At 40.6% G+C, this 26,350-nt stretch overlaps 2 protein-coding genes across 8 annotated transcripts in view; one reads left to right on the top strand and one right to left on the bottom strand.

The window, feature by feature from the left end:
* The window catches only part of LOC144502552 (uncharacterized), a 77,394-nt gene extending 55,447 nt beyond the window's left edge, over window positions 1-21,947 (top strand). For 2 of the 4 annotated variants that reach the window (XR_013499352.1, XM_078226637.1), the window contains 5 exons: window positions 11,650-11,768; window positions 20,027-20,183; window positions 20,266-20,330; window positions 20,412-20,482; window positions 20,626-21,947. Coding sequence is in view for 2 of the 4 variants with exons in the window: in XM_078226637.1 (XP_078082763.1) it covers window positions 11,650-11,768; window positions 20,027-20,183; window positions 20,266-20,330; window positions 20,412-20,482; window positions 20,626-20,728 (515 nt within the window). In the remaining 2 variants the exon portion in view is untranslated. Of the gene's footprint in view, window positions 1-11,649; window positions 11,769-20,026; window positions 20,184-20,265; window positions 20,331-20,411; window positions 20,483-20,625 lie in introns of those variants that run through there. The other 2 variants (XM_078226638.1, XR_013499353.1) reach the window with 2 other exon arrangements.
* A 416-nt stretch (window positions 21,948-22,363) lies between these two features.
* The window catches only part of man1b1b (mannosidase, alpha, class 1B, member 1b), a 58,930-nt gene continuing 54,943 nt past the window's right edge, over window positions 22,364-26,350 (bottom strand). For 2 of the 4 annotated variants that reach the window (XM_078226639.1, XM_078226640.1), the window contains exons 13-14: window positions 25,948-26,079; window positions 22,364-23,264 (exon numbers count right to left, since the gene is read on the bottom strand). In XM_078226639.1, coding sequence (XP_078082765.1) covers window positions 23,064-23,264; window positions 25,948-26,079 — 333 coding nt within the window. In that variant the 3' untranslated portion in view covers window positions 22,364-23,063. Of the gene's footprint in view, window positions 23,265-25,367; window positions 25,454-25,947; window positions 26,080-26,350 lie in introns of all 4 variants that reach the window. The other 2 variants (XM_078226641.1, XM_078226642.1) reach the window with 2 other exon arrangements.

Raw genomic sequence — 26,350 nt, 5'->3', positions numbered from 1 at the left:
AATTCCGCCCAGTGTGTATAAACTAAGCTACACTAGAAGGGTCGAGGGAAACAAAAATGAAAACTCTTGGAGTTGGTTACAGCAAGAAATGTGAAAGTTGGATCTAGTTTAGATCTGAAGTTATTGTTCAGATTTAGAGGGGATAAGGTACCCGGGAAATAAATATGATACTGCTTTGGAACCTTACATCAAACTCCTATTTTCTTGTACTGGAGGGTGAGAAATGAACTGATGAAGATTTCATTTTCTCACAATCTCCACTCAAATATAACCTTCAGGCAGTGGACGTTTTTATTCATGCTATACCACAGCATGCCATCCACCAATTCCAGCTTGCAAGAGAAGACAGGGAGAAACAGATGAGGCCTGCGCAAAGCATGAAGAAAAGAGCAAAGCTGCAGAGATATAAAGCAGCAGGCAAGACCATATTTTGCAACTAACCATGTGTAACACCACAAGACATTAACAAAAAGCACTTTTTTAATTTAGTAAAAATATTTTGAGGTCTTTCTCAGGAGCATAATTGGACAAAATTTGACACCAAGCCAAATAATGAGATATTGGGATGAGGTGACCAAAACATTGGTCAACGGAGCTTTGAGATACACCTTAAAGAAGGTGAGAATTTTAGGAAGAAAACTGCAGAGATTATTGCCTGGACGGCTGAAGTTAGAACTATCAGTGACAAAGGAAATCTCGTATGGAAAAGGCTAAAATCAGAGCTCTTCACATGTTTTATGGATAGAAGAGTTTACAGAGATGAGGAGAGGCATGGGATTTGAATGCAAGGATGAAAATTTTCAATTTGAGGTTTTGCAAGATCAGGAACCAATGTGCATAACAATATAAAACTTTTTTCCTGTGTGCTATATAAGTAGCTCTTCATAGTCAGTCCATAACTGTAATGACCAGTTTGTTAAAAGTTCATCTAAATTATGAGGGCTCATTAACTATACTATAACTTCTGTTTTTGCAGTTGGAAGACTTGCGCTCATTTCACTGAATAACTGATATTTGTGTTCATCTTTTCATAGAAGTGAGTTTTTTTAAGCTGGTGCACTCAATTTCATTTATTGGCTAATTAACAAATATTGTTCTTAACAATGTTGCTGCTAGAGATTGCCTTTCTCCTGATTATACCCTCCTGTTTCTTTTTCCTTCTCTTTCCCTTTCCCTTCCTAAGTGTATCTCAGACATTGCACTGTCGGTAGGCAACCTACACAATGCCAATGGATGTGCTGCTGTTATGCTAGAATGTGTTCAAAAATGGTCCTATGAATAGTGTCACTAAATATCCTTCCTCATAATGTTCCTTTTATAGAAGCTTATTTCGGTTATGGGGGTGAGATGAGTATTTTCTGTGGTACATGTCAGCATAAGACGTCAACACTTTTTAAGATGAATAGTCTTGAAAGGCCACTCTTCCAGAGATCACACATAGTTGGTATGTCCCTTTCTTTCATCCTCACCTGAAATGTACAGAATACCTTTATGTACAGCCCCAGTGTGGTCTGCTACCGCCATTGGGAAAGATGCTACAAACTCCCACTTGTTCTCGTCAGCCTTGTATTCTTCCACTGTATTTGTGAGGTTCCCTAAAAGTGTCCCTCCTGCCACAGAAATAATGTGGTCTAAAACTGCATCCACATAAAACCGTGTGCGTCTTTCCAGCATGCCAGCAACCTGAAGCCATGAGCTATTTCTTGGATCAAACCGATAAACCTAGGGAAAGAAAAGAAACTAAATGTGATCAATATATTTGCTGAACTATTTTTAACACTGGAATTGATTTTTCTGAAATATATGTTGACAGGGAGCCTTACCACAGAAGAATAGCTGATATTCAGAAAATTAGCTTAGTCGTGCCACATCACTTTCATATTAATACCATGAAAGCAGTGAACAATTGACTGGTACGCTTTTGACATTTTTGGTTCATTTACACAGTTTTCTTGTTAACCCCCTTTGATCTGGGTTGCATTTCGGTTACCAATTTTCTTGCTTTCTCTTTTGCAAAAATGCAGATGGACATCACAGCTGCGCCTAATCCTAAACTCATCGCGCATTCACACATATACAATTTGCACCAGGGTTGTTTCAATCATTAGTCATTGAAGTGCTGCCCTGGCTGAGATCAGCTGATTCAATAGTGAGCAGGAGTCAAGCCTGAGCCTCTGGTCTGTTGTGACACTGCTCCAAACTGTAAGTCTGCCAGAAATCTGGGGAGATTTCACCCCTCTTATTTTCCACCATTTCGCCCTGTCTCCTACACTATTCTTGTGCCGTACGTCATTTCATAAACTTGAAAGAGGATAAGTTGTTAGTAGCATCATCCAGAATGAAGCAGCTACAGTATAGGGACGGTTTCTGATTTTTGCATTCATCAATCAATATTAACAAATCTTTTTTTTAAGAGTTAGGGTAATCCTTCTGCTCTTTTAAAAATGTTTGAAAAGGAGTTTTCAGAGTTTACATAAATTGTAAAGGAATCAATTTAAATATTCTTTAATAATGGGAAATACTGGTCCATGTGGCCGGACACCACCCACAGGCAGGAGAGAAGTTAAGAAAGAAGCCATGTAGATACAAAGGAGAGCTGCAGACACAAAGAGCTACAAGCAGAGGAGCTGAAGATGAAGGCGATCATTGCACAGATGCAGACATAAAGTGAAAGCAGACAGAGACAAAGAGGAACACAATTCTTGTGTGGAGAAGAACCAAGCTACTCTCAAGAACAAGTCAGTTTTGCTATTTGGCAGAAAAGGAGACAGGACCTCTTGGAGATATTATCTGACCTGGTGTAAAAGGTCTAAAACCTGGAAAGCTGTGTGAATGGTTCGGAGGTACTTTCCCAGAAGTGTCCAAACCATGAACCAGGATGTTATTGGTTGGTCAATTGAAAAGGAATACTGGAAACATACACCATCGGGACTTTAGTCACCTGAGAGCAAGAGGGTTGGAAAAGGTGTGCCATGAAATCATGCTCATTAAACTTGGCAATGAAAGCTGCTATTGGATAGGACTCCTGACCTCCCCTGTGGGAATAAAGAACAGTTTAGTGTGGAACAGTGTAGCTACATAATGTCGTACACGCTGAAGGGGAATGCTTTGATTGTAAAGGACATATCTTTGTCTTATTGACTATTTAAAGTCAAATTTATCTTTTTATTTGAAGCATCATTTGCCTGTTAATTCATATTTAATTTCCGTTCTGGGTCATGTTAAAGTAAAAAAATTACAGAAAATGAAATCCTGTCGATAATTTCTTCCTTCGAGGGTCATTTAGTAAATTTGGCTATTTTGGTTTATGGTTTCCACACATGGATCATAACAGTAACAAGTTTTCTTAAAATCAGTCCATTAATGTTTGAGATATCGAGACTAACAAATGAGCAAAATAATTACTTTGCCCTATTTTCAGTGGCAAAGGTAATAAAGACATGCATAACTAGTTAATATTTATATATTCCCTGCTATTATAGTAACACCTAAATTTAGAATATAATTTCGAATGAAATGTATTTAAAGTTTGGATATTTTCAAACAATCAACTGAATTGACATCACATTGATTCTTCTATATAAATGTAATGCCTCACAAATTTTATTTTCTTTCTTGGCTTTACTGATGTAGAAATATTTTTGTCTTTGGATTGCAATGCATTTTGTCTTTTAGTAGTATTCTACAGCTAAATCAGTACTCAGAAAACAAATGTCAAACATTGGCAATGAACTCATGACGAAACTTTGCGATAACTCTGTCGGGAAACTGCTTCCTCAAGCTGATCTACAATTTGTGGTGGCTAGATTTGTTGACCAGAATTTTTAGAAGCAAGCAATTGGACTCTATTGCAAATGTGGCAATGTTTTATTTCACCACAAAGATGTCTATTTATTGGCTCAGCATAGACTAAACTCGGGTTTACTCAGTGTGTGAGTTCGGTGGAGGATTAAGGTGAGTGCCATTCTGAATCAACCTTATGACTCCTACTGGAAAGTGCACATATTTTGATGTCAAATGTGCATTAAAATCCTCCTGAACTGTGGTACCCATTATGATTCAGGTCTGCAGTCACTCAGTGTGGAAGTCAGTCACACAGAGGAAGCAAAACTATATGGGGAGGGAGGGAAGAAATTATGGGTTCTGAGATTAGGGTGAAGTAAGTCTGTAGTGGGGGGATTAATTTTAAAAGAAATACCCAGCTTTGTCGGTTAGTTGTCTTTCTAGTTTAACTTGCATAGGGTGGGAGGTGTCCCAGTATATATTCTGAGGTACCTCCTGGGCACAAACTCCCAGGTATTGGAAATTCTGGGCCGTAGTGTCATAGTGAGATGTGCAGAGGCACAAGCTGATATTGAGCAGCCAAGTTTGGGAAGATGACTGAATGTCAAGGAGGCAGGATTTGAGGATGATTTTAAAAGTGAAAAAAAGAAAGGTAGAAATGTTAGAAAGAGAATTTCATATAGTGGAGTCCAAAAACCTAAAGGTTTTGTCACTTAAGGTGGGTTAGATGAATTAAAAGGAAACCAAAATTGGAAGAGTGAAAATCATAGTGCAAGGAGGTTATTGAAGCATAGAAAGACAACAAGGCCAAAGAATGATTTGCATAAGGCTAGAATCATTGAATTCACTGTGTTGGGTGATGGAGAGCTAGTAAAGACAGTGCAAGTGTGATTTACGCCAGAAACCTCAGACTTCACCCACAACTGGGATTCCCTGGTGCCATAGCAATGAATGGAGATTTGGCTGAGTGCTAAATTCTCCATTCCCGCTAGCAGTGGGGGCGGGACGAAGGGAATCAGAAAATCCCACCCTTATGCCAGAATTTTACCGCCTTGCCTGCCCGAGGCTCATAAGGTCCCGCCCGAGGCCAATGGAGAATGCCATTCTGCGAGCCTCGCCAGCCCAGATTCTGGGGCGGGCAAGGCAGTAAAATTCGGCCTTAGTGTGGGATAGAATGCAAGTGTGGAGCTTTAGACAACCTTGGACTTACATAGGGTGGAACTTGAGCAAAGACGTGGATGAGGACTTTAGTAGCAATGTGAAGGAGATAAAAATAAGTAGGTTTACCGCTGCATGATATGCAGAGATTTGAAGCTAAGCTTAAATATCCAAAAGGCCACACATCATGCAATGCTGGGTTCAGTTTGAGAGAGCAGTCATAGAGGGGATGAGATTAGTGCTAGAATGCAGTAATTCTAGCACCAATCTCATCAGGAGGAAAGCAGTGAAATATTGTTAGAGGTGACACTTCAATGTCTTTAGCATCCATATGTAAACTGACCCTTTAATTGCTTGCAAGTTTCAAAATAGTTGTGGTCAGCATTGCAAATGTTGGAATCTCAGTTAATAAGTAATTAAAAGTTAATAAACAACAGTTTTTGTCCAAAAGAAATAATTGCAACTGAAGTGAGACAAATCAGTGTAAGTTATATTGCATGTACAGCACAGAAACACCAGTGGGCACTGCCTTCAGGACACCGCATCTGCCAGTCTGAAATCCTTTCCTTAAATTAAACTCTCTTTTGCATCCATATTTCAATCAATCTCCAGCCTAGCCCTTGACTGCATGTATCCTGATCTTTGTCATAATCCTTGTGAACAACCCCTTAAAAGTATGCCTCTTATAATCAATCCTTAAGGATATACTCATTATCCTAGCTTCATAATCCACCAAAGGCATGCCCTAAAAACCCAAATCATAAAAAGGATATATATCAAATTTAATATTATTACTATTGTTAATTATGCCCACCAGACTCTGACTAGCTCGCCAATCAGTGAAACCTCAGGTCCACCAATGGACGCTTTATGCTTCATCTCCGTCTCCAAGGCCACCTAGGTATGGGCAAGAGAAGCAGGCTGTCAGAGCAACCACACCAGTAAGCCGTATCCACCTTGGACATGTGGATGGCCACTTGGCAAGATCCAAAGCAAGTCCTCGCATTTGGTTGCCAGTGCCGCAGCCTCCACACCAGGTGATTAAACTCCCGGAGCATAGAGCTAAAGTGCAGGCAGACTTTGAGGAGTAACCCTTGCACATTTCTGAAAGTGATTTTAAAAACCTCGCATTAATACAAATTGAAGGATGTACCTCATTTGATGGTTGGTTTCCAGTGGCATCGAATCTGTTTTGCCCACCTATAACAAATACAAAATTATTCACAACCACTACCCCATGATTGTATAATGGAGCTGGCATTTCTCCCAGTTTTCTCCAACAACTGCCGGTCTCATCAGCGACCCAAATATCACTGCAAACGTTGTTGTTTGTTGTGCGGCCTCCAAGGATGAACATATTTTCAGAATTTGACCGAATCCGTGTATGCTCAGATGGCAGCATGGGCTGAGCATATAGCCGGGAATGGTAACTAAGTGCTTCCTGGAGGTATTTGTAACACTGGGAATCAGTCTTCATAATTGAGATTTCTTGAACATATTTCTGTAAATCCGGAGCTGAAATGAGGCCGAATCGAATTTTTTTCAGGACATGAGCAGCATCTTTCAACCTGTTGTTATCGTGATGTAACCACATTGTCACACGATTAAATAGTTCCAGTTCGCTGTACTCTTGTATATCATTGTTCTCTAGAATTTTGCACAGAGCTGCTTTGTCCAATTCTATCAGATGACAAGGATTTTCTAGTATATATTTGTAGTGCTGACCCAGATACAAAAATGCTTTTTGTTTTAACTCCTCTGGTCCAAATTTTTGAGTTATTTTAAAGATATCCAAACAATTTTTCTGATTGAGATGTTCTTCAAGGAATCTAAAGCATAGTTTGATTGCATCTCGGATCAACAAACCCTCTGCAGCTTTTAATACATCTTCAATGATTTCTAAAGTAAGATCCAGTCTGTTTGAATAAATAAAATCCAATACATGCTTGAGTCCTCTTGCAGTGACATTCAACTTAATAACTTTAGTATGTTGGCTCTCTAACAATAATTTGCAGTAACTACTTGCAGATACTAGAATTACTTTGTGTGCAGGAAAAGTGACTCCTTCAGCCTCCAACATAACGTCGCACAGAATATTCCTTATTCGTAAATTGAGCAGCCCCTCCAGTAATCTGCAAGGATAGGTGTCTGAAACAAGTGGCTGGTACTCCAAACTGTTTTGGAAACTGGTTGACATTTTTCTAAGGTAGAAAAAAGATTCCTTCTGTAAAGTTCTTATTTCTAAGTTTGCTTACAATTGTTTATTTTATCACAAGCTCCAACTTGGTAAAAAGCAAACAGCATATCTCATGCTTATAGTACACTGATGCTTTAAAAGTTCCACTGTCTTAAAAAGATGTTTGTAGTGACTACTAACTTTAATCATAATAGTGAAAATTTAATGAGATTATGGCCTGAGGGTGCCAGTTATAAACAAGGTTCATTCAGTGTTAAGTAGCCCTGAAGACTTTCAAAAGTATATTTAACTATTTTCAGTTTTTTTTTAATACTTTGATATGTTGAATCATTTTGTTGAAGCATATGTTAAACTACAATTTAATTGTGGTGCGTAACTCACAGTAATCCTGCTGCTGGCTCTTCAAGTTCTGTAATCCTTAGAAGGTATCCTTTGTTGCTTACATTGTGTTTCCTTTCTGCTTCATTAATCTGTAGTTATGGAGATGTTCAGCTAGTAAAGGTGTTGAAAGTGCTGAATCACCTTTGTCCCCTGTTGGTTGTTAGTAGCCAGTTGTCCTGCATTATAACACAAAATTCCCTTAGGTTATCTGTGTGACAACGTAGGTTCATTGCTTGCTTCTTCGTACTGCCCTTTTTGATATAGTGACCAGAGTGAGATGTTTTCGAACTTGCTGCTTAGTTCCAGTACTGTTGTGCTTTATGTCAGTCAGTTCTAAAAATGTCAGCTGTACTTGCCTGGACATGTCTGAATGTTTAACTCTACAAATGAAATGCTATCAGCATTCAGGTGTATGCCATAGGACCAATACAATTTGTATTCAGCATTCCACAGATTATTTTATGGCTGTCAAGAATACCTGCTGAATGTTTTTGCACATAAAAGGAATTTGAATGATGTGAAAAGTATCCTTGCTACTTGTTAAAGGGTACTGTTAATTAATTGAAGTGCTGTCAGAAAGGGACTGGAGTAAACCTAAATGATTTAGAACATAGAACAGTACAGCACTGAACAGGCCCTTCGGCCCACGATGTTGTGCCGAGCTTTGTCTGAAACCCAGATCAAGCTATTTCCTCCCTATCATCCCGAAGTGCTCCATGTATGTGCCTATCCAATAGCTTTTTAAATGTTCCTAAAGTTTCTGACTCCACTATCCCTGCAGGCAGTCCATTCCACACCTCAACCACTCTCTGAGTAAAAAATCTACCTCGGACATCCTTCCTGTGTCTCCCACCATGAACCCTATAGTTATGCCCCCTAGTTACCGCTCCATTCACCCAAGGAAATAGTCTTTGAACGTTCACTCTATCTATCCCCCTCATCATCTTATAAACCTCTATCAAGTCTCCCCTCAACCTCCTCCGCTCCAAAGAGAAAAGCCCAGGTTCCCTCAACCTTTCCTCACAAGACCTACCCTCCAAACCAGGCAGCATCCTGGTAAATCTCCTTTGCAATCTCTCCAGTGTCTCCACATCCTTCTTATAGTGAGGTGACCAGAACTGCACGCAATATTCCAAATGTGGTCTCACCAAGGTCCTATACAGTTGCAGCATAACCCCACGGCTCTTAAACTCAAACTCCCTGTTAATGAAGGCCAACACACTATAGGCCTTCTTCACGGCTCTATCCACTTGAGTGGCAACCTTCAGAGATCTGTGGATATGAACCCCAAGATCTCTCTGTTCCTCCACATTCTTCAGAACCCTTTCTTTGACCCTGTAATCCGCATTCAAATTTGTCCTACCAAAATGAATCGCCTCACATTTATCAGGGTTAAACTCCATTTGCCATTTTTCAGTCCAGCTCTGCATCCTATCTATATCTCTTTGCAGCCTACAACAGCCCTCCACCTCATCCACTACTCCTCCAATTTTGGTGTCATCAGCAAATTTACTGATCCACCCTTCAGCCCCCTCCTCCAAGTCATTTATAAAAATTACAAATAGCAGAGGACCAAGCACTGATCCCTGTGGCACTCCGCTGGTAACCGGTTTCCAGTCTGAAAATTTTCCATCCACCACCACCCTCTGTCTTCTGTTAGATAGCCAATTACCTATCCAATCGGCCAAACTTCCCTCTATCCCACACCTCCTTACTTTCTTCATAAGCCGACCATGGGGGACTTTATCAAACGCCTTACTAAAATCCATGTATATGACATCAACTGCACTACCTTCATCAACACACTTAGTTACCTCCTCAAAAAATTCTATCAAATTTGTGAGGCAAGACGCCCTTCATGAATCCGTGCTGACTATCCCGGATTAAGCTGCATCTTTCTAAATGGTCGTAAATCCTATCCCTCAGGACCTTTTCCATCAACTTACCGACCACCGAAGTAAGACTAACCGGCCTATAATTACCAGGGTCGTTTCTATTCCCTTTCTTAAACAGAGGAACAACATTCGCCACTCTCCAGCCCTCTGGCACCACCTCCGTGGACAGTGAGGATCCAAAGATCAATGCCAAAGGCTCTGCTATCTCATCCCTTGCCTCCCAAAGAATCCTAGGGTATATTTCATCAGGCCCAGGGGACTTATCAACCTTCAGTTTATTCAAAATTGCTAGTACATCTTCCCTCCGAACATCTACTTCCTCCCAGCATATCAGCCTGTGACACCCCCTCTTCCTCAAAAACATGGCCCCTCTCCTTGGTGAACACCGAAGAAAAGTATTCATTCATCAACTCTCCTATCTCTTCTGACTCCATGCACAAATTCCCACTGCCGTCCTTGACCAGCCCCAACCTCACCCTGGTCATTCTTTTATTCCTCACATAAGAGTAAAAAGCCTTGGGGTTTTCCTTGATCTGACCCGCCAAGGACTTCTCATGCCCCCTCCTAGCTCTCCTAAGCCCCCTTTTCAGCTCATTTCTTGCTAACTTGTAACCCTCCATCAAGCCAACTGAACCTTGTTTTCTCAACCTTACATACGCTTCCTTCTTCCTCTTGACAAGACATTCAACCTCTTTTGTGAACCATGGTTCCCTCACTCGGCCATTTCCTCCCTGCCTGACAGGGACATACCTATCAAGGACACGCAGTATTTGTTCCTTGAAAAAGTTCCACTTATCATTAGTGCCTTTCCCTGACAATTTCTGTTCCCATCCTATGCTTCCTAATTCCTGCCTAATCGCATCATAATTACCTCTCCCCCAATTGTAAACTATGCCCTGCCGTATGGCCCTATCCCTCTCCATTGCAATAATGAAAGACACCGAATTGTGGTCACTATCTCCAAAGTACTCTCCCACAACCAAATCCAACACTTGGCCCGGTTCATTTCCCATTACCAAATCCAATGTGGCCCCACCTCTTGTCGGCTTATCCACATATTGTGTCAGGAACCCCTCCTGCACACACTGCACAAAAACTGCCCCATCCAAACTATTCGACCTATAAAGGTTCCAATCAATATTCGGAAAGTTAAAGTCTTGGGCTGAATGCAAAATTATTTTGGTTTACAGATCTCTTTAGGCTTCTGCCAATCTTTGGATTAAGATTTGGATATGCAAGCCCATTTGAACCATTTGCCAATAGTTTTTTGAGCAGACTATTAATGTAAAATGGGCCAGAAAAATCATTTATAAAAAACAAAATCCTGGAAATGTCCACAGAAGATCTGGCAACATCTGTGCAGAGGAACAAGGGGGTGGATTTTCCCATTCCGCCCACCATGAGAATCGGAGCAGACGAGGGGCAGACCATGCAAATGTCCGTTGACCTCGGGTGGGATTTTCTGGTTTTGGGGTGAGTGTCGAAAAATAAGTTTTTGTTCCTGTGTTTCCAATTTTTTGCATTTTTTTCTTACTCATTGGTATGGCATTCGCAATAAAGTATGAAAACTAGATCACTTGAACTATCCCAGTAGCTTCAAAATAATTGTTTCAAGTTTTTCCCGACTCCGCACCCCCTCCTTCCAACTCATTGCTTTTGGACTTGGCCTTAACAAGGCTAGCTGGCAATTTGCAATGAATTGTGAAGTGTTGAGAACTGGACAGCTCTGGAATTTTAACATGTTCAGTTCCTGCTGCACAGGATAAAGCTATAAGGTATAACATGCATTGTTTATTGTTAACATATCCTTCAAATACGCTGTATTGGTGGTGATAAAACCTGTCAAATTATATAGGATTCTCTGATTTTTATGTGAAATTCAGGCAGCTTGTTGGTTTTGAGGAGGTTCATATTCTTAAGTATAGTTTTTATGATGTAATTAACTTAATCATATTTTTATCATCAAGGTTTACCTCTGATGGATGAGTTAGAAAAAGAAACTTAGTTTGACTGATGATTGAAGATTTTCAAGTTTGTTGTACAGTATTATTGGCATTGTTTGTAATTGGCTTTAAGACTGAAATCCAGATGTGTTTTAACTGTCACTATTAGTTGAGATGCTGATGATTTGCAAATTGGCAGAGCTGTCAATTGCAAAGAAAATGATCAGTTGAAGAAGTTAGCAAGTGAAGTAAATGTCACCAATTGTACACTTTTTCAATGCTCATTTAACAGGTATGTTTTATAATTCAACTGGGAACAAAAAATGCTTTGATATCTATACCGAGTACATACATTGTTCCGATCCGACAGGATGTGGCTTGGGCCCTGCAAGTCAAGCATGGGATTATCAGGTACCAGTTTTGTTTATGTATTTATGAAACTTACTGTGCAAATTTTCTTAAACAATTGATTAGGACTCTTCCCAATTTAATGTGGCATATCAAAGTGAAATGTACACAGTGAAGTAGTGGTCATGTAGCATGTGGAAATTAAACAGTTAGCACTTTTTGTGATGTTGTCACAATGGTGACCTTGGGGGTAGATTCTATTTTTCAGTGGTTTGGGGCAGTGCACTGGCTCCCTACCCATCCCTGCTGTATGGCCCCAGTAGGTATCCTTGTGCAACTCACCATTTTTGCTGAAACATAAGAGACAGTATAAACTAAATGTTACAATTTTCAAGAGGCTGCAGGAACGGAGACATGTGACAAGGTAGCTGGACAAGTTAAGAAAACTTATTAAAAGGGCATATGGGATCCTAGGCTTTATAAATAAACGAATAAACAAACAAGCAAGGAAATTATGCTAAACCTTTATGAAACACTGATTAGGCCACAATTAAAATATCCTAGGCACAATACAAAAGGAAGGTTGTCAAGTCCTTAGAGTACATTGCAGAGGAAATTTACCAGAATGGTACCAGAGATGACGGACGCAGAGCCCATTTCATAACTTGCACAAAGTCCCAATCATTGGGGGTGGTTCTCCCATCCCGCTGCGCTGATTTTTTAGCGTGGCAGGCCAGGAGATTCTAGCGGCACCGGATTTGCGGGCTCCTAACTGGATGCCCAGGCATGAGCGCGTCTCCCAGCCTGATTTCCGGTGCCGGAAAATGTCACGGAGCTGAACATATTATGCAGCACCTAATTTGCATGTAATTTAAATACCATTGGCGGGCCCAGGACTGAAATCTCCAGGCCCACTAGCATGTCACCCCCCATCAGGAGTGTTTCAATCCAGCAGAGTTTACAGTAGCTCCCCACTTTCGGGGATCTGGCGGCCCGACCCCGCTGGAGTGAAGGGGGGACAATCGAGGCCCCCCCAAGAGAGCAGGGCATCAGGGGAGGGTGCCCCCTGGCCATTGGCACCTTGGCAATGCCAGCCTGGGCCCCCGGCACCACCCAAGGGGCGAAGTGTCAATGCCCAGGGGACACCTTAGCAGTGCCCACCAGGCATGGGGCAAGATCAATGGGGCAGGGCCTGTTGGAGGGAGCCTCTGGGTGGACGATTGGTGGGGGTGGGGGGTCCTGCTGCCACACTGCAATTGGGATCGGTGGGGAAGGGAGGGCATCCAGCCTGCTGGGGGTCGGGACTGCGGGGGCGGAGGTTTGGGTCTGCCGGGAGGTGGGTGGGGGCAGGCGATCGGGCCATGGCAGGGTGAGAGGGCTGTCGATGCTGGCGAGCTTTGCGACACCCACAATCGGGAGACCGGCAGTGCGGTGCTACTGGGCATGCGCCGATCTCGCGCTGACAGATTGGCGCATGAGCAGTGGCCCACTCAGCGTTATGCTGCCGGCCTCTTGGGTGGGAAAAGACCCCGCCCCCTGAATTTTATAATGATTCATGCGAGTGCACTTTGCAGTGTACAGAGTGTGGAAGATTCATTTTTAAACCGCTGGGGAAAAAAGCAGCATGATTTACTCCAGTTTTCGACACTTAGAATTTTTTTGGGAGAACCGCCCCCCCTTGTCTTTGTTCTCATTGACCTACATTTACTCTGGGACAGGCAAACATTGCATTCACACTGAATCTTCACCTGCCAATTGTTCTTGCGCAACTTCAAAGTTGGTATGCAGAGAATTGAATGCTCCTTCGCCCAAATAAGTGCACAGTTGTTGGATTCTGCTTTGCTCAAAACAATCCACCACTTTCAGTCTGTGACTGGATCAAGCCAATATCACAATCCGAGATCCTAACACCACCAATCTGTTGGAGAAATTTACCTAGGCAGATCCAAAAAGACTTTCCTTGGCTGACAGGTTCCAGATTCTCACCCAAGAATTACAGAAATGATGAGACCACACTCAAACACATCAATTAATCATCACTGCTCTTGTATGCAAACACATCCAATGCACTGTTAGCCAAGCACTAAAAAAAACAGAAATACAGGGCCCGATTCTCCCATCCCGATGCGTACGTTTTTTGGCGCGTTGGGATGGGAGATGCGCATGTCGGTCATTTCGCGGGATTTGCGCATGCGTTCCCGCACAGCCGGAGAACAGGCGCAGTTAGGACCGGAAAACGGCAGGAAGACAGGTAAGTGATTTAAATCTGTTTTTAGTGTATTTTAAATGCCATTATCGGGCCCGGCACGGAATTCTCTGGGCCCAATAGCATTTCCCACCCTGCCAGGAATATTTCACTCCGGCGGGGTTTAGGGTAGCTCTCCACTTGCAAGGCAATAGCGGGAGATCCCACTGGAGTGAAGGGGGAGCAGTCAGGGCCCCCCCAGAGGGTCAGGTGGTGCCCCTGGGAATGGGCACCCTGGCAGTGCCAGCCTGTTCCCTCTGGCACTGCCCAAGGACAAAGTGCCCATGCTCAGGGGGCACCTCAGCATTGCCTACCAGGCATCAGTCAGTGCCAAGGAGGCGGGGCTTCAGGGGCCGTGGTGGGGCTGAAGGGGCAGCACTGCAGGGGTTCCTGGCTGGCCAGCGATCGAGCTGGCCAGAAAACTGCAGTCTGACAGATCGGGGCCACTGCATGTACAGAGGCCCGGAACTGTCAGACTCTGGCGTGAATAGCCCCCCCACCCCAAGCCTTTAATGATATTCATGATTGTGACCTCTGCATTGCACAGAGTGTGGGAGATCCGAGTCTGAACTCCCACTGAAAAAACAATCATGATTTACACTATTTTTCTTGCCAATTCAGCACTTAGAATCTTTTTGGGCAAATCGGGCCCACAAAATTGCAAGGAGCTAAAATCCAGAAGCTGCTCGAGATTAGTCAGGTCTGTAGTGACTGTCAGCTTCAGTGATTTGATTGGATCAATTCTCTCTCCCTTGACAGCTGTTTTGAAATTCAAAAGTCATAGAATCATACCGTGCAGAAAGAGGCTCTTCGGCCCATCAAGTCTGCACTGACATGTGAGAAACACATGACCTCCCACCTAATCCCATTCACCAGCACTTGGTGCATAGCCTTCAATGTTATGACGTGCTAAGTGTCCATCTAGGTACTTTTCAAAGAATGTGAGGCATCCCGCCTCCACCACCCTCCCAGGCAGCACATTCCAGACTGTCACCACCCTCTGAGTAAAATGTTTTTCCTTATATCCCCCTTAAACCTGCCTCTCGCCTTGAACTTGTGTCCTCTCGTGACTGACCCTTCAACTAATGGGAACAGCTGCTCCTTATCCACTCTACCTCGGCAAAGCAGCCAGCATTAATTAAGGACCCCACGCACCTGGACATTCTCTCTTCCACCTTCTTCCTTCGGGAAAAAGATACAAAAGTCTAAGGTCACGTACCAACTGACTCAAGAACAGCTTCTTCCCTGCTGCTGTCAGACTTTTGAATGGACTTACCTTGCATTAAGTTGGTCTTTCTCTACACCCTATCTATGGCTATAACACTACATTTTGCACTCTCTCATTTCCTTCTCTATAATCGTTATCTTTTGTCCGTATAGTGCACAATAATCAATACTTTTCACTATGTTAATACATGTGACAGTAATAAATCAAATCAAATCCATGCCCCTCATAATCTTGTACATCTCAATCAGGCGCCTCTCAGTCTTCTCCTCTCCGATGAAAACAACCCAAGCCGATCTAACTTCTCTTCATTAGTTAGATGTTCCATTCCAGGCAGCATCTTGGTGAATCTCCTCTGTACCCCTCCAGTGTAATCACATCCTTCCTCGTGGATGCTTAAAGTGTCCCCAGCCACCATTCTAGCTCTGAAACTCTAAATTCCAGGAGCTGCAGCTGGACACACTTCCTGCACACATACTGGCCCAGGCACTGGAAATGTGCCCAGCCCCCCACGTGCAGCAAGAGGAGCAAACTACGGCTTCAAGCTCTCCTGCCATGATTAAAGTTTAAAAACTTTAATAGACTTTTTAAAGTGTTATAATTCAGGTCAGAAACTACAAAGTGTCTTATGAAGTCCGCCTGGGTCATACGTTTTGCATTTTGAATTTGGCTAGGGTGAGCATGAGATATTTCACTTCAGATTCAACTAACCCACTAAAGAGTCTTTATCAAGGAAACTTTATTTAAGTATATAGTTAACATATATAGAGAAAAATTAGCAATAACTTTTACTAATTACAGACAAGAAAAAAGCAATCATAATATTGTATAACCCTTAACGAATGTAGGAAATGTCCCTATCAAACCAATCCCATAAACAAAACCCTTTCCACAGGTTTAATACAGCAAAAACTAATGCCCACATGATACTGGAACTTAGCCCTTTGGTTGAATGTTGCAGTTCTCATTAAGCGTGCACAGACCAGCTTGGACTCAGAACAGCTTCTCAAAACATCAGGGAGAAAGGCTCCAGTCAAGCCAACCTTGCTTCCAGCTAACAGCAGAATTCCCAAAACCAGGGAGAGAGAAACACTGCTTTCCAGTCTGATCGTCACCCCCTTTTAAACTAAAACTGAAAAATGAATCCTTAGATTTTCTTCTGGGGAAGAACCACCTGACTGACTTGTCAATCAATCTTCCCTCTCACAATGCAAGGTCATAAAGGACCTGAGGCCCCAGAGTAAAAATGAACAAATCCCCATTTGAGCTATTGAAGCAGCAATAAAATGACTTTCAGCAGACAGCCAGTGCCATAATGAAAAAAAATTGAAGCTGTGATATCTGCAGAGAACATGATTTTAAAAAAGCATTTCTTAAAGGTACGCAAACATCACAAAAAATAAATTAATTAGTTAAATAATTCCCTACCCTTGCTTAAATTTGTTTTTACACATATTACTAATCTTTACTTTCTACAATTTGTTTCCTTATCTAGTTTTCACTTCCAAAGTCAGAGAAGTAGAAGAGAGACTCATTTCCCAGTCACTTACCTGTGATATCACACGGATGTGTTCAGTCCTCCTGCCTTCGCCTGCAACTGCCCTCACTGATCTATAGTCACAATAAAGAAAAGCAAGACACAATACCTCCTCCCCCAGCTTCCTAATCTCCCACACTTACCTTAATAAAAGATATTATTAAACTAGAAAAACTGCAGAAAATATTTATTAGGATGCTACTGGGACTTAATGGTTTGAGTTATAAGGAGAGGTTGGACAGACTTTTTTCTCTGGAGCATAGGAGGCTTAGGGGTGATCTTACAGAGGATTATAAAATAATGAGGGGCATAGATCAGCAAGATAGTCAATATTGTTTCCCAAAGGTAGGGGAGTCTAAAACTAGAGAGCATAAGTTTAAGGTAAGAGGGGAGTCCAGAGGGGCAATTTTTTCACAGAGAGGGTGGTGAGTGTCTGGAACGAGCTGCCAGAGGTGGTAGTAGAGGCGGGCACAATTTTGTATCTTAAAAAGCATTTAGACAGTTACATGGGTAAGATGGCTATAGAGGGATGTGGGCCAAATGCAGGCAATTGGGACTAGCATAGTGGTTAAAAAAAGGGGGCAGCATGGACAAGCTGGGCCGAAAGGCCTGTTTCCAAGCTGTAAACCTCTATGACTCTATTAATTCCCAAGCACTCAGAGAGAAATGGCACTCTTTGCGAAGGCACTGGCAGGTTTGTTTTTACAGTCTCTGCCTCCCCTTTTCAAAAAGAAAGTCAGAACTGGCCTACTAACTACCATAAATTAATCGTCTGGCTAGGCCAATGGGGGAACTTGTTACCTTCTTTAGATCTGAAGGATTTTCAAATTTCCACGAGTAATTTGTAAACCAGAAAATTTATCAGCAATTTTGTTAGGTTAATTCTCTTTAAATTGTAATATATCTAATATATGTATACGAATGTAAAGTTGGTAGGTGTTATATTTAGAGTTGTTTGTTTAGCATTTGAAGTTTAGTTTATTACCTTAACTCCCAAGCCCTCAGAGCAAAATGGCACCATATTTTACAGTTAAAATCAGCATGTGGTAATTTGCGTGTGGATCTTTGCTTTCTGATGATCTTCGTCAGATCTTGTTTCAGATTGACTATGTTGTCCAGTGTGTCTGGTTGGTAGCTGGTTGTGCGCATAAAGTCTCAGGGACATTGAAGGATGCATGCATACAACTGCCTTTTCAGACAAGGCCAATTTCGAAGCTCTTTTAATAAGCATTCATTCTCTTAGTCCTGATTTGACTGTTTAAATTTAGATGATGTAATGTTAGTGTACCTTTAAGGAAGGTTTTTTTAAAAAATCATGATTTTTGCTGCTCACAGCTTCAGTGATGTTATTGTTGCCGGCTTGACTACGATGAGTCCTTTTATTGCGCCTTAAATAGTTTAAATGGTGTTGTTTGTATTTACTCTGGGATTAGTTTTACGATCCTGCATTGTTAGGAGAAAAGGTCATGTGTACATGGACAGGTTTTTTTTCCCCCAGTGAGTTTAAGGTTTCAGTTTTGAGAGTTCTGAGGCTGCAGTTTAATTTTTAGTTTTAGCAGGGGCATCAAGCAAGAAAGAAGCTGAAGTCTCTCTCTCTGTCTCCCTCTTCTATTTGGAAATTCTGCTGGTTATCCCAAGCGTTTTGCCTTCCAGAAGGAAAGTGCAGACTTCGAAAAGACTCAATTGCAGTGAAGTGAGATTTTAATCTATGCTGTGTTAAGCCTGTGAAAAGGGTTTTGCCTTTGAAATGTTTTGGTTTGTTCGAACAACTTTAATATTAAGGGTTAATACATTATTGTGATTGTTTTCTTTCTTTTTTGTATGTAATTGATAAAAGGTGCTGCTAATTTTCTTTCTATACATGTTAACTATATTCTTATATAAACTTTGTTTGATAAAAGCTTCCTAGTGGGTTGTTGAATCATACCTGAAATGAAACATATCATGTTGATCCTAGCCAAATTCAATGTAACAAAACTTTTGTTTCGGGCGGTCGCCATAAAGCACTTTGGTGCTTCTGCCCTGATTCATACCAATGGGAACAATTTACTTCTCAAAAGAATTCTCAGTTCAACAGTTTTAAGAAAAGTAAGCTCTTTCCAATCAGGCCTGCTGCTCTTAATGTCTCAAAGCATGATAGACTAGGTTGATCAAGCCTAAGCATGTGAACCCAGCCTGCAGTGTGACCTCTGATGTATGCGTTACTGATACTGATAACTTTTAATTCAGCAGCAGGAGCATCAGAGACATGCACAGTAACAGAACATCAAATCATACTTCAGATTTCTGCTTTATTATTGGGGATAAATTTATTGAATTTGCAATGCATTTCGTGTGTACAAAATGAGAATGGTGATTATAGATTAAGTAACAGCCTTCTGAAATTGGAACGACCTAGTGAAGGTAATTCCCAGTTGGTAGTTAATAGAGCTGTTAACTGAGAGTTAAATTGGGTTTTATGTAATGTTTATTTATATAACAAAGAATACATGAATTATAGAAATAGTAAAAGTTAAAAAACTTCTTAGTTGTTTAGGTAGCACCTGCGAATGTCCTATTCGAAAAGCAATACTGATGTATATCAGATGCGAATTTCAATAAACGGGCAGCATGATGGTTAGCACTGCTGCCTCACAGCTCCAGGGACCCAGATTCGATTCCCAGCATGGGTCACTGTCTGTGCAAAGTCTGCACGTTCTCACCGTGTCTGCATGGGTTTCCTCTGGGTGCTTCAGTTTTCTCCCACAGTCCAAAAGACGTGCTGGTTAGGTGCATTGGCCGTGCTGAATCCTCCCTCAGTGTACCCGAACAGGCACCGGAGTGAGACGATTAGGGGGATTTTCACAATAACTTCATTGCAGTGTTAATGTAAGCTACTTGTGACACTAACTAAAAAAAACTTTTAAAAATTGACAAATGAACAAAACAGTTTGGGGAGCAGTCGATTCCAACATTATTTTAATTTACTCCCCAAGACCAATTTGTAACAACTTACTTTATCATTTGCAATCACAGACATCCTAAATTAACAGGCTGATTCATTACGACTGGCATTTTGTATATGTGCAGGAAGTTCTCCCCTAGTGTTGCAGTACAAATAAACAGCCTTTAATATGCAGCTCCTTTCTGCCTTGAACGATTTCCAGTTCATTCACTACAATACTATTAAAATGCTTAACCTACTCTTTTTATCCTGCTTATAATCCTTGCACATTCCCCACCTTCTTCATTCTAGGTTTTTAAGATGTGGAGGGAGTAAAGGGTTTAAACACAGCAACTTTTCCTTCATTATCTTGTTTCTGACATTTTTATAGGCTTGCACAGAGATCAGCCTGCTGTACGAAAGCAACAATGACACAGATATGTTCCCTGTCATTCCGTTTACTGAAGCAATGAGGAGGAATTATTGTCACAGTAAATGGGGCGTATACCCAAATCAGGAATGGCTGAAAATCCAATACTGGGGAGATGGTAATAGCACATTTTATTTTTCTTTTCTGTTATTTTGGATGTAATGAGTTTTAATTTAACCACAAGTTTGTTGATATTGTAGATTACAAAGCAGCCAGCAATATAATATTTTCTAATGGTGACCTGGATCCTTGGGCAAATGGTGGTGTAAGTATCTACTGTACTAATGACTACAATTCAGATGAGTACGATGCAAAACCAGTAATTATTTTTTCCTGTGTGAAACAGATCCTCAAAACTGTGAATCCTTCAGTGATTTCTTTAATTATAGAGGGAGCAGCGCATCATCTAGACCTGAGGTACGTGATGGGAGTTGTTGGAATTAAAGCTGAAGTTAGTTGCCCCATGTTAATGATATAACATGGAGCAGTCAACACTTTTAAACTTCTGGCAACTACATTCAAAATAGACCAGTCCACCTAAATGATTTTTCCTCTTTCAGAGCTTCTAATGCTGCTGATCCACCATCAGTTACTTTAATTCGTAAAATGGAAGCGAGCATCATCAAAGACTGGGTGAAAAATCATCAGCTTCGTTTTGTTTAACACAAGTTGGATGTAATATCTGATAATGTTGAACCAAAAGTGTGTACGAGCAAAAAGGATGTTTTTGTTGACCGTGTTAATGTTTGAAATAATTATGAGACTAGGAAATATATGAAACAAACTAAATAGTGTTGGAGAGACAAATAATTTTATACAGTTGTCATGTTTTAAATGAAATAAACAAACAATTTACAGAACAATTATCTTTATTTACAATGTTTTCTTTAAGGAGGAAAAATATGAAAAGGTCAGTTAACTCACCAAAATTTTTACATACTTCTAAAAGCCCAGTCCAACATTTCTATAACAGTACATTCACTTAAAAATGATAAGGATCTAAATCAAAAGCTATATATAATTTAAAATCATTCTGGAAGTAGAAATCAGCTAAAGAAAATAGTTTTACAGAAAGGGATGGACATTAATTGGATAGCTCTACCAAAGAGCAATGCTTTAAATAATTTCCTGTGTCGTAAGTGCTGCTGCAAGGAATCTACATTTGGCCATGTCATACATTTCTACCATTAGCAAAATTGTTTTGTAGAAATATATTTCAACATTTGACAATAGAGTACATAACAGATCTGCACCCCCTATCTCATAGGAAGCAATTGGCCATTATGCACATTTATGCCCCATTATCCTTTTTAGCTCACTGAAAAATTCAATTCATCTGCATTTCTAAAGTACACTTCAGATAAACTGGTCTTGAGTTTCCTTTCCCTTTTCAGCATGGCAAAATTTCAATGGTTACCTGGAAGAGGGCTCTCCAGGAACATTTTACTTTTAAGGTAATTTAAATTATTTACTGGCACATAAAGTAGCACTACCAGTGACTTTTTAAACTAATCTGTAATCACTGCGCAGTTTATTTTCAAGTACATTATGTAAATCAAATCATTAAGACAAAGAAATCATCCATGCATTAACAAACTGGATCAGATCAGCATTTGCTACTAGTCGCATAAAATCTAAAGATCTCAACAATAGATCTAAAAGGCCATCAAATCAAGTTTTACAACTAGTTCAAAGATTGAATTTGGTTACCGATCCTCAGACAAATTGCACAACTGAAATATTATGGCTCATTTCCTAAGTCATGTGTTTACAATAGATTTAAAATATTCTCATATTGCATCTTACTATTTGATTCTTCCTCCACCAGCACCAGACCATCTTTCTATATGCTTAAATCAATAAAAGATGCTTTTGAATTCTTGTGTCATGCAGCTAAAGTATCCTTTTATTTGATGTACAAGGGAAAAATAAACTTTTTCTACCAATGAAAAAATAAACCCTTTTAGGCAACAGCGCCTATGTAAAAACGCTTTGGAAATGTATTGCCAAATGACTTCACATATTTCAAATACAGCTCCAACTCCAGCCTGAAGCATGGCAGAGAAAAGCATAATAAGCATTTTATTTACAGAAAAACAATCCTGGAAATCGTGCTGTTGGATTTGAGGATGCACTGGGAAATGAGATAAATCCTAACCTGCATCAAACTTGAGAATCTAGATAAACAGCAGCTGTGATAACAGAAGAAATGTAGTCTGATGGATTATACTAACTACCCTTCATAAGTAAACAAGTAGCCTTCATAAATAAAGTTGGGACCCGCATTTTTTCCTTTAGTAAGATATTTCAGACTTGCATCCATTGCAAATATAGTTAATTAAAATTGTTACTATATTTATTTACATAACCTTACCAATATTTTGGACTATAATGATCATTTGAATCAACTCTGGTCTGTATTTGACCCAAGGAGGATATTAAATACAAGTGACAATGGCAATTATAAGAATTCCACCCGTGTCAATCTAGCCCATCTACAAAAGCTTTTCTCCTATTTCTGCATTTGGACCACTTAACGTTCAAATTTTTTAATTAATGAAGAGTTAAGATGTTAACTCTCAATTGTCATCGAATCTTATGACCTACCAATTTTGTAGAAGGCATTATTGACTGCACAAATGTCATTTTCCTTTGCAAAGACTTTTGTGTATAAACTCATACATTGTCATTGGTTGGACTGAATTGGAAAGGCAGGAAGGAATCAATGAATGGACAGGAGGCAACATGTGGTAAGCAAGTTTTATAATGTAGAAACAGGCCATTTTGAGTGCAACAGTTCACGTAAATATTTGTTCCCTGGTTTATAGTTTTTGTTGCATTCACATTGTTTACACATCTGTGTAGGTATGGACTTTCACAGTGATCAATACAAGTAGAACAAAACCTCCACATAGTGGTTATCTCTAGCTAACATCATAGATCCCACAGCCAAGATGTGCCAAGAATTCGGACTCCATTCAAATCATTCCAAGATTCATCAGGTTGTCCATATTGGAAGAACATGTGCTTCAGTATTAAAAATATATTTGTCCAGGTTTATTAAGTTGAAATCATCAGAAAATAGAAGGAAGAAATACTTCAGCGTCTCTCCAAGAAAGAAGCTCTCCATTTTATCCCTAGGTTCAGGGTTCTCAGAACTCCTTACATTATTAATGGAAGTGTATCCTCCAGTATCTACCTGTGTAAAGTTAGAAACAACCAAATTGAGGATGGCTGTAAAAAGCTCTATAATAAATTCATCACTTGCATTTATATAGCACCTTTTATGATTTCAAGACATCCTAAAATGCAGCCATTATAATCTTGGTGTTGGAAAAGCTTTGAGTAACAATAATCTAGAATAAAATAAAGTCAATTGGACATGTGGATTAATTGAGGAAAGCCAGCAAGGATTTGTCAAAGGCAAATTGTGTTTAGCTACATTTTGAGAGGGTTGATGCGGGTAATGCATTGTAAATTGACTCCCAAAGGTGATAAAGTGCAACATGATAGGCTTACCAGCAAAGCTGAAGCTCATGAAATAAAGGGGACAGTGGCAGGCAGCATGGATACAGAATTGCCCGAGTGACAGTAAACAGTCGTAGTGAGTGATTGCTTTTTTTGGAAGAGGATGAAGCTACAGTAAGATCTCCAGTAATTGGTACTAAGATTATGGTTTTTCTTGATCTATAATAATGACCTAGACGTGGGTGCACAATTTCAAAGTGTGCAAATGATACAAACTTTGAAGTGCTGTGAGGAGGACAGTGTTCAGCTTCAAGAGGACATAGACAGGCTCCTGGAATAGGTACATATGTCACAGATGAGTAATGCAGAGAAGTGTGAAATGATAAATTTCGGTAGGAAACATGAGGAGAAGCAACATAAAATAAAGAGTACAACTCTAGAGTAGGTGCAGAACAGGGCAGCCTTGGTGTATAAGTGCACAATTGTTGAGGTGGCAGGGCAGGCTGAAAAAGTGGTTCAATTGGCAATCAGAATCCTGGGCTTTATAAACAGGAATGAGACTAGATTTTGGTTACTGAAGTGGGTAGTTCAAGTCAGGAAATTTCCAAACTTGCTGGATCTGCCTCAGTAAAATATGCACTGACATATGCAAATTTGGCTTTGGGAGAGGCATGTGTGAAATGTAGTTGGGTCCACCAAACATCTGCAGCCATAGAGATGGGCAAGTGGTGCGGTGGGCTGGTTAGACAGCCCACCTTGGGCCTCTGGAAATTCCTACGTGTCAAAAAGAACTTAGGACCTCTAGCCCTCACCCTTCACACATCTCCAATGCCCCCACTCCATGCCAACTCACATGTTCCCAACCAACCTAATAGCCCGATACTCTCCAGCCAGCTGAATGCTAACTCAGGCCCTGATCAAGTGAGTCAAACCAATAAAATCATTAGCTCCGCAGTTTTGACAATAGAAGCAAGTAGTTGACTTTGCTCAACTGATAACTTTTAGGTGGTTATAAGCTGTCCTTTCTGTGATCTTTTTGTCAATGTCTCAATGTTTATTTGGACATTATTAAGAGGTGTGAAGTGTTTGAAGCCTCTGTTATTGATACTTTAATAGTTTGGCACTTCTATAGAGCTGTAGGAACAGCAGTTTACTTTGAAATAGATTTGTGAATGGATGTTTCATTTTCTCATAGAAGTTCCACACGTGGCATATTCGTTATGTACATGGTGCATACTGGGCCAATGGGAATGGAAAGGGAATGCATTGGAATGAACAGTATGAGGGGCAAAGGACAGGGCACCAATTTAAGCTGAGTGGCCAAAGAAAAAGGTAAAAAGATAAACTTTTTTCTCACAGCAAATGTTTAGCATTTAGAACGCCTGAGAGTCTAACAGAAGCAAATCCAATCAAAGCCTACAAAAGAGAATCAGAAAATTATCTTAAACGGAAATAAATGCAGGGTCGTGAAGGAAAAGGCAGGGGAGGGCTGGTAATGGGATGAGGTGAGTTGATCTTACAGAGAGCCAGCAGGCATAGACATGATGAAAGGAACAGGCTTTGTGCTCTAATCGTTCTGCAATTATTTTCTTTCCCTCCCACTTTTCCTTTTCTCATTCCCTTCTATACAAATCCCATTCTTTATTGTTCTCCACATCTCCCTGATTCTCTCCCACATGCTGTTTCCCTTCTCTTCAGCTTCCTGCCTTCCCTCTCCTTTTCCAGTAAAGTTGTTTCCTTCCTGACTTACCCTTCCCTCCCCTGCCATTTCTTTCCTCCCTTTTGCCTCCTCAGCTCCCATCATTTCCTTGCTCCTACTTTGCCAACTTCTTACCCCTCTGATTGCAGGGTCAGAAGAAATTCAGCTCCTGAACAGAAATGGTAAGAGTATCTAGCAGTGGCAGCATGAAGTGGGCGAGTCTGCAGGGACATGAGCAGGGTGCAAAGTAAACTGAACAAAATCCAAACTGACCCGATCAGGGTGAGGGAAGAACCGGGGAGAAAATGTCAAAATTATTGCCAACGGTAAAACATTCTCCCACCACAAATTTGTATTATAAAGTTACCCCTCAATCTACTTCACATGTCTCCTACCACCCCCATCTAATAAAAGTAAAGCCCCAAAAGCAAGGGGTATTTGGAAGCTTCTTTGTGACTTCTAATATTAAGTGACAAATTTTAGGGGTAAGTTTAATCATTTTAACACAAGTTAATTATGTATTTATAATTTATATACACCATAGCTGGACCAGAAATCAAAACAGTGGATGGAATCATTTTGTAAAAATAAATTGCTTTCCTGATCATTATATCACAGAATCAGCAAAGCTCATCAGCATGTTAATTTCATTATATTTGAAATCCTACGAGCAACGTTACAGCTGAAGAACCAAAAGTCATCACGCTTTACTCACTCTGGTATACTTGTTGAAGTTCTGGAGAATTTGCCAGCCCCAGTCCTGGTACTTTTTATCCTGTGTAAATCTATACATGTAGAAAAGACTTTCCACTGTCTCAGGCCTGAGAAGGTTGTGTCTGTCGGCAGGCTGTTAAAAAGATCGAGAATGATTTGAAACAACACTTTGTAAAGCAATTAAAATGACGTACATAGCCAGGTACACACAATTTATGTGTGGAAAGTAAGGACTTTCACTGAAGTAGCAATAACAATGAATGTTTACCACTGAACTAGCATACTTGTTCCAATCAAATTGTCAATGTATCAGTGAGTCATGGTTTTGGCAATAATATTATTATGCTACTTGCCTTAGTCGAGACAAGTGATGATTGTTGTCTTAACCTCCAAAAGAGTTAAAA

This window comes from Mustelus asterias, chromosome 13 (genome assembly GCF_964213995.1).
Source record: "Mustelus asterias chromosome 13, sMusAst1.hap1.1, whole genome shotgun sequence".
NCBI lineage: Eukaryota > Metazoa > Chordata > Chondrichthyes > Carcharhiniformes > Triakidae > Mustelus > Mustelus asterias.
This window is presented reverse-complemented; position numbering and strand designations above follow the sequence as displayed.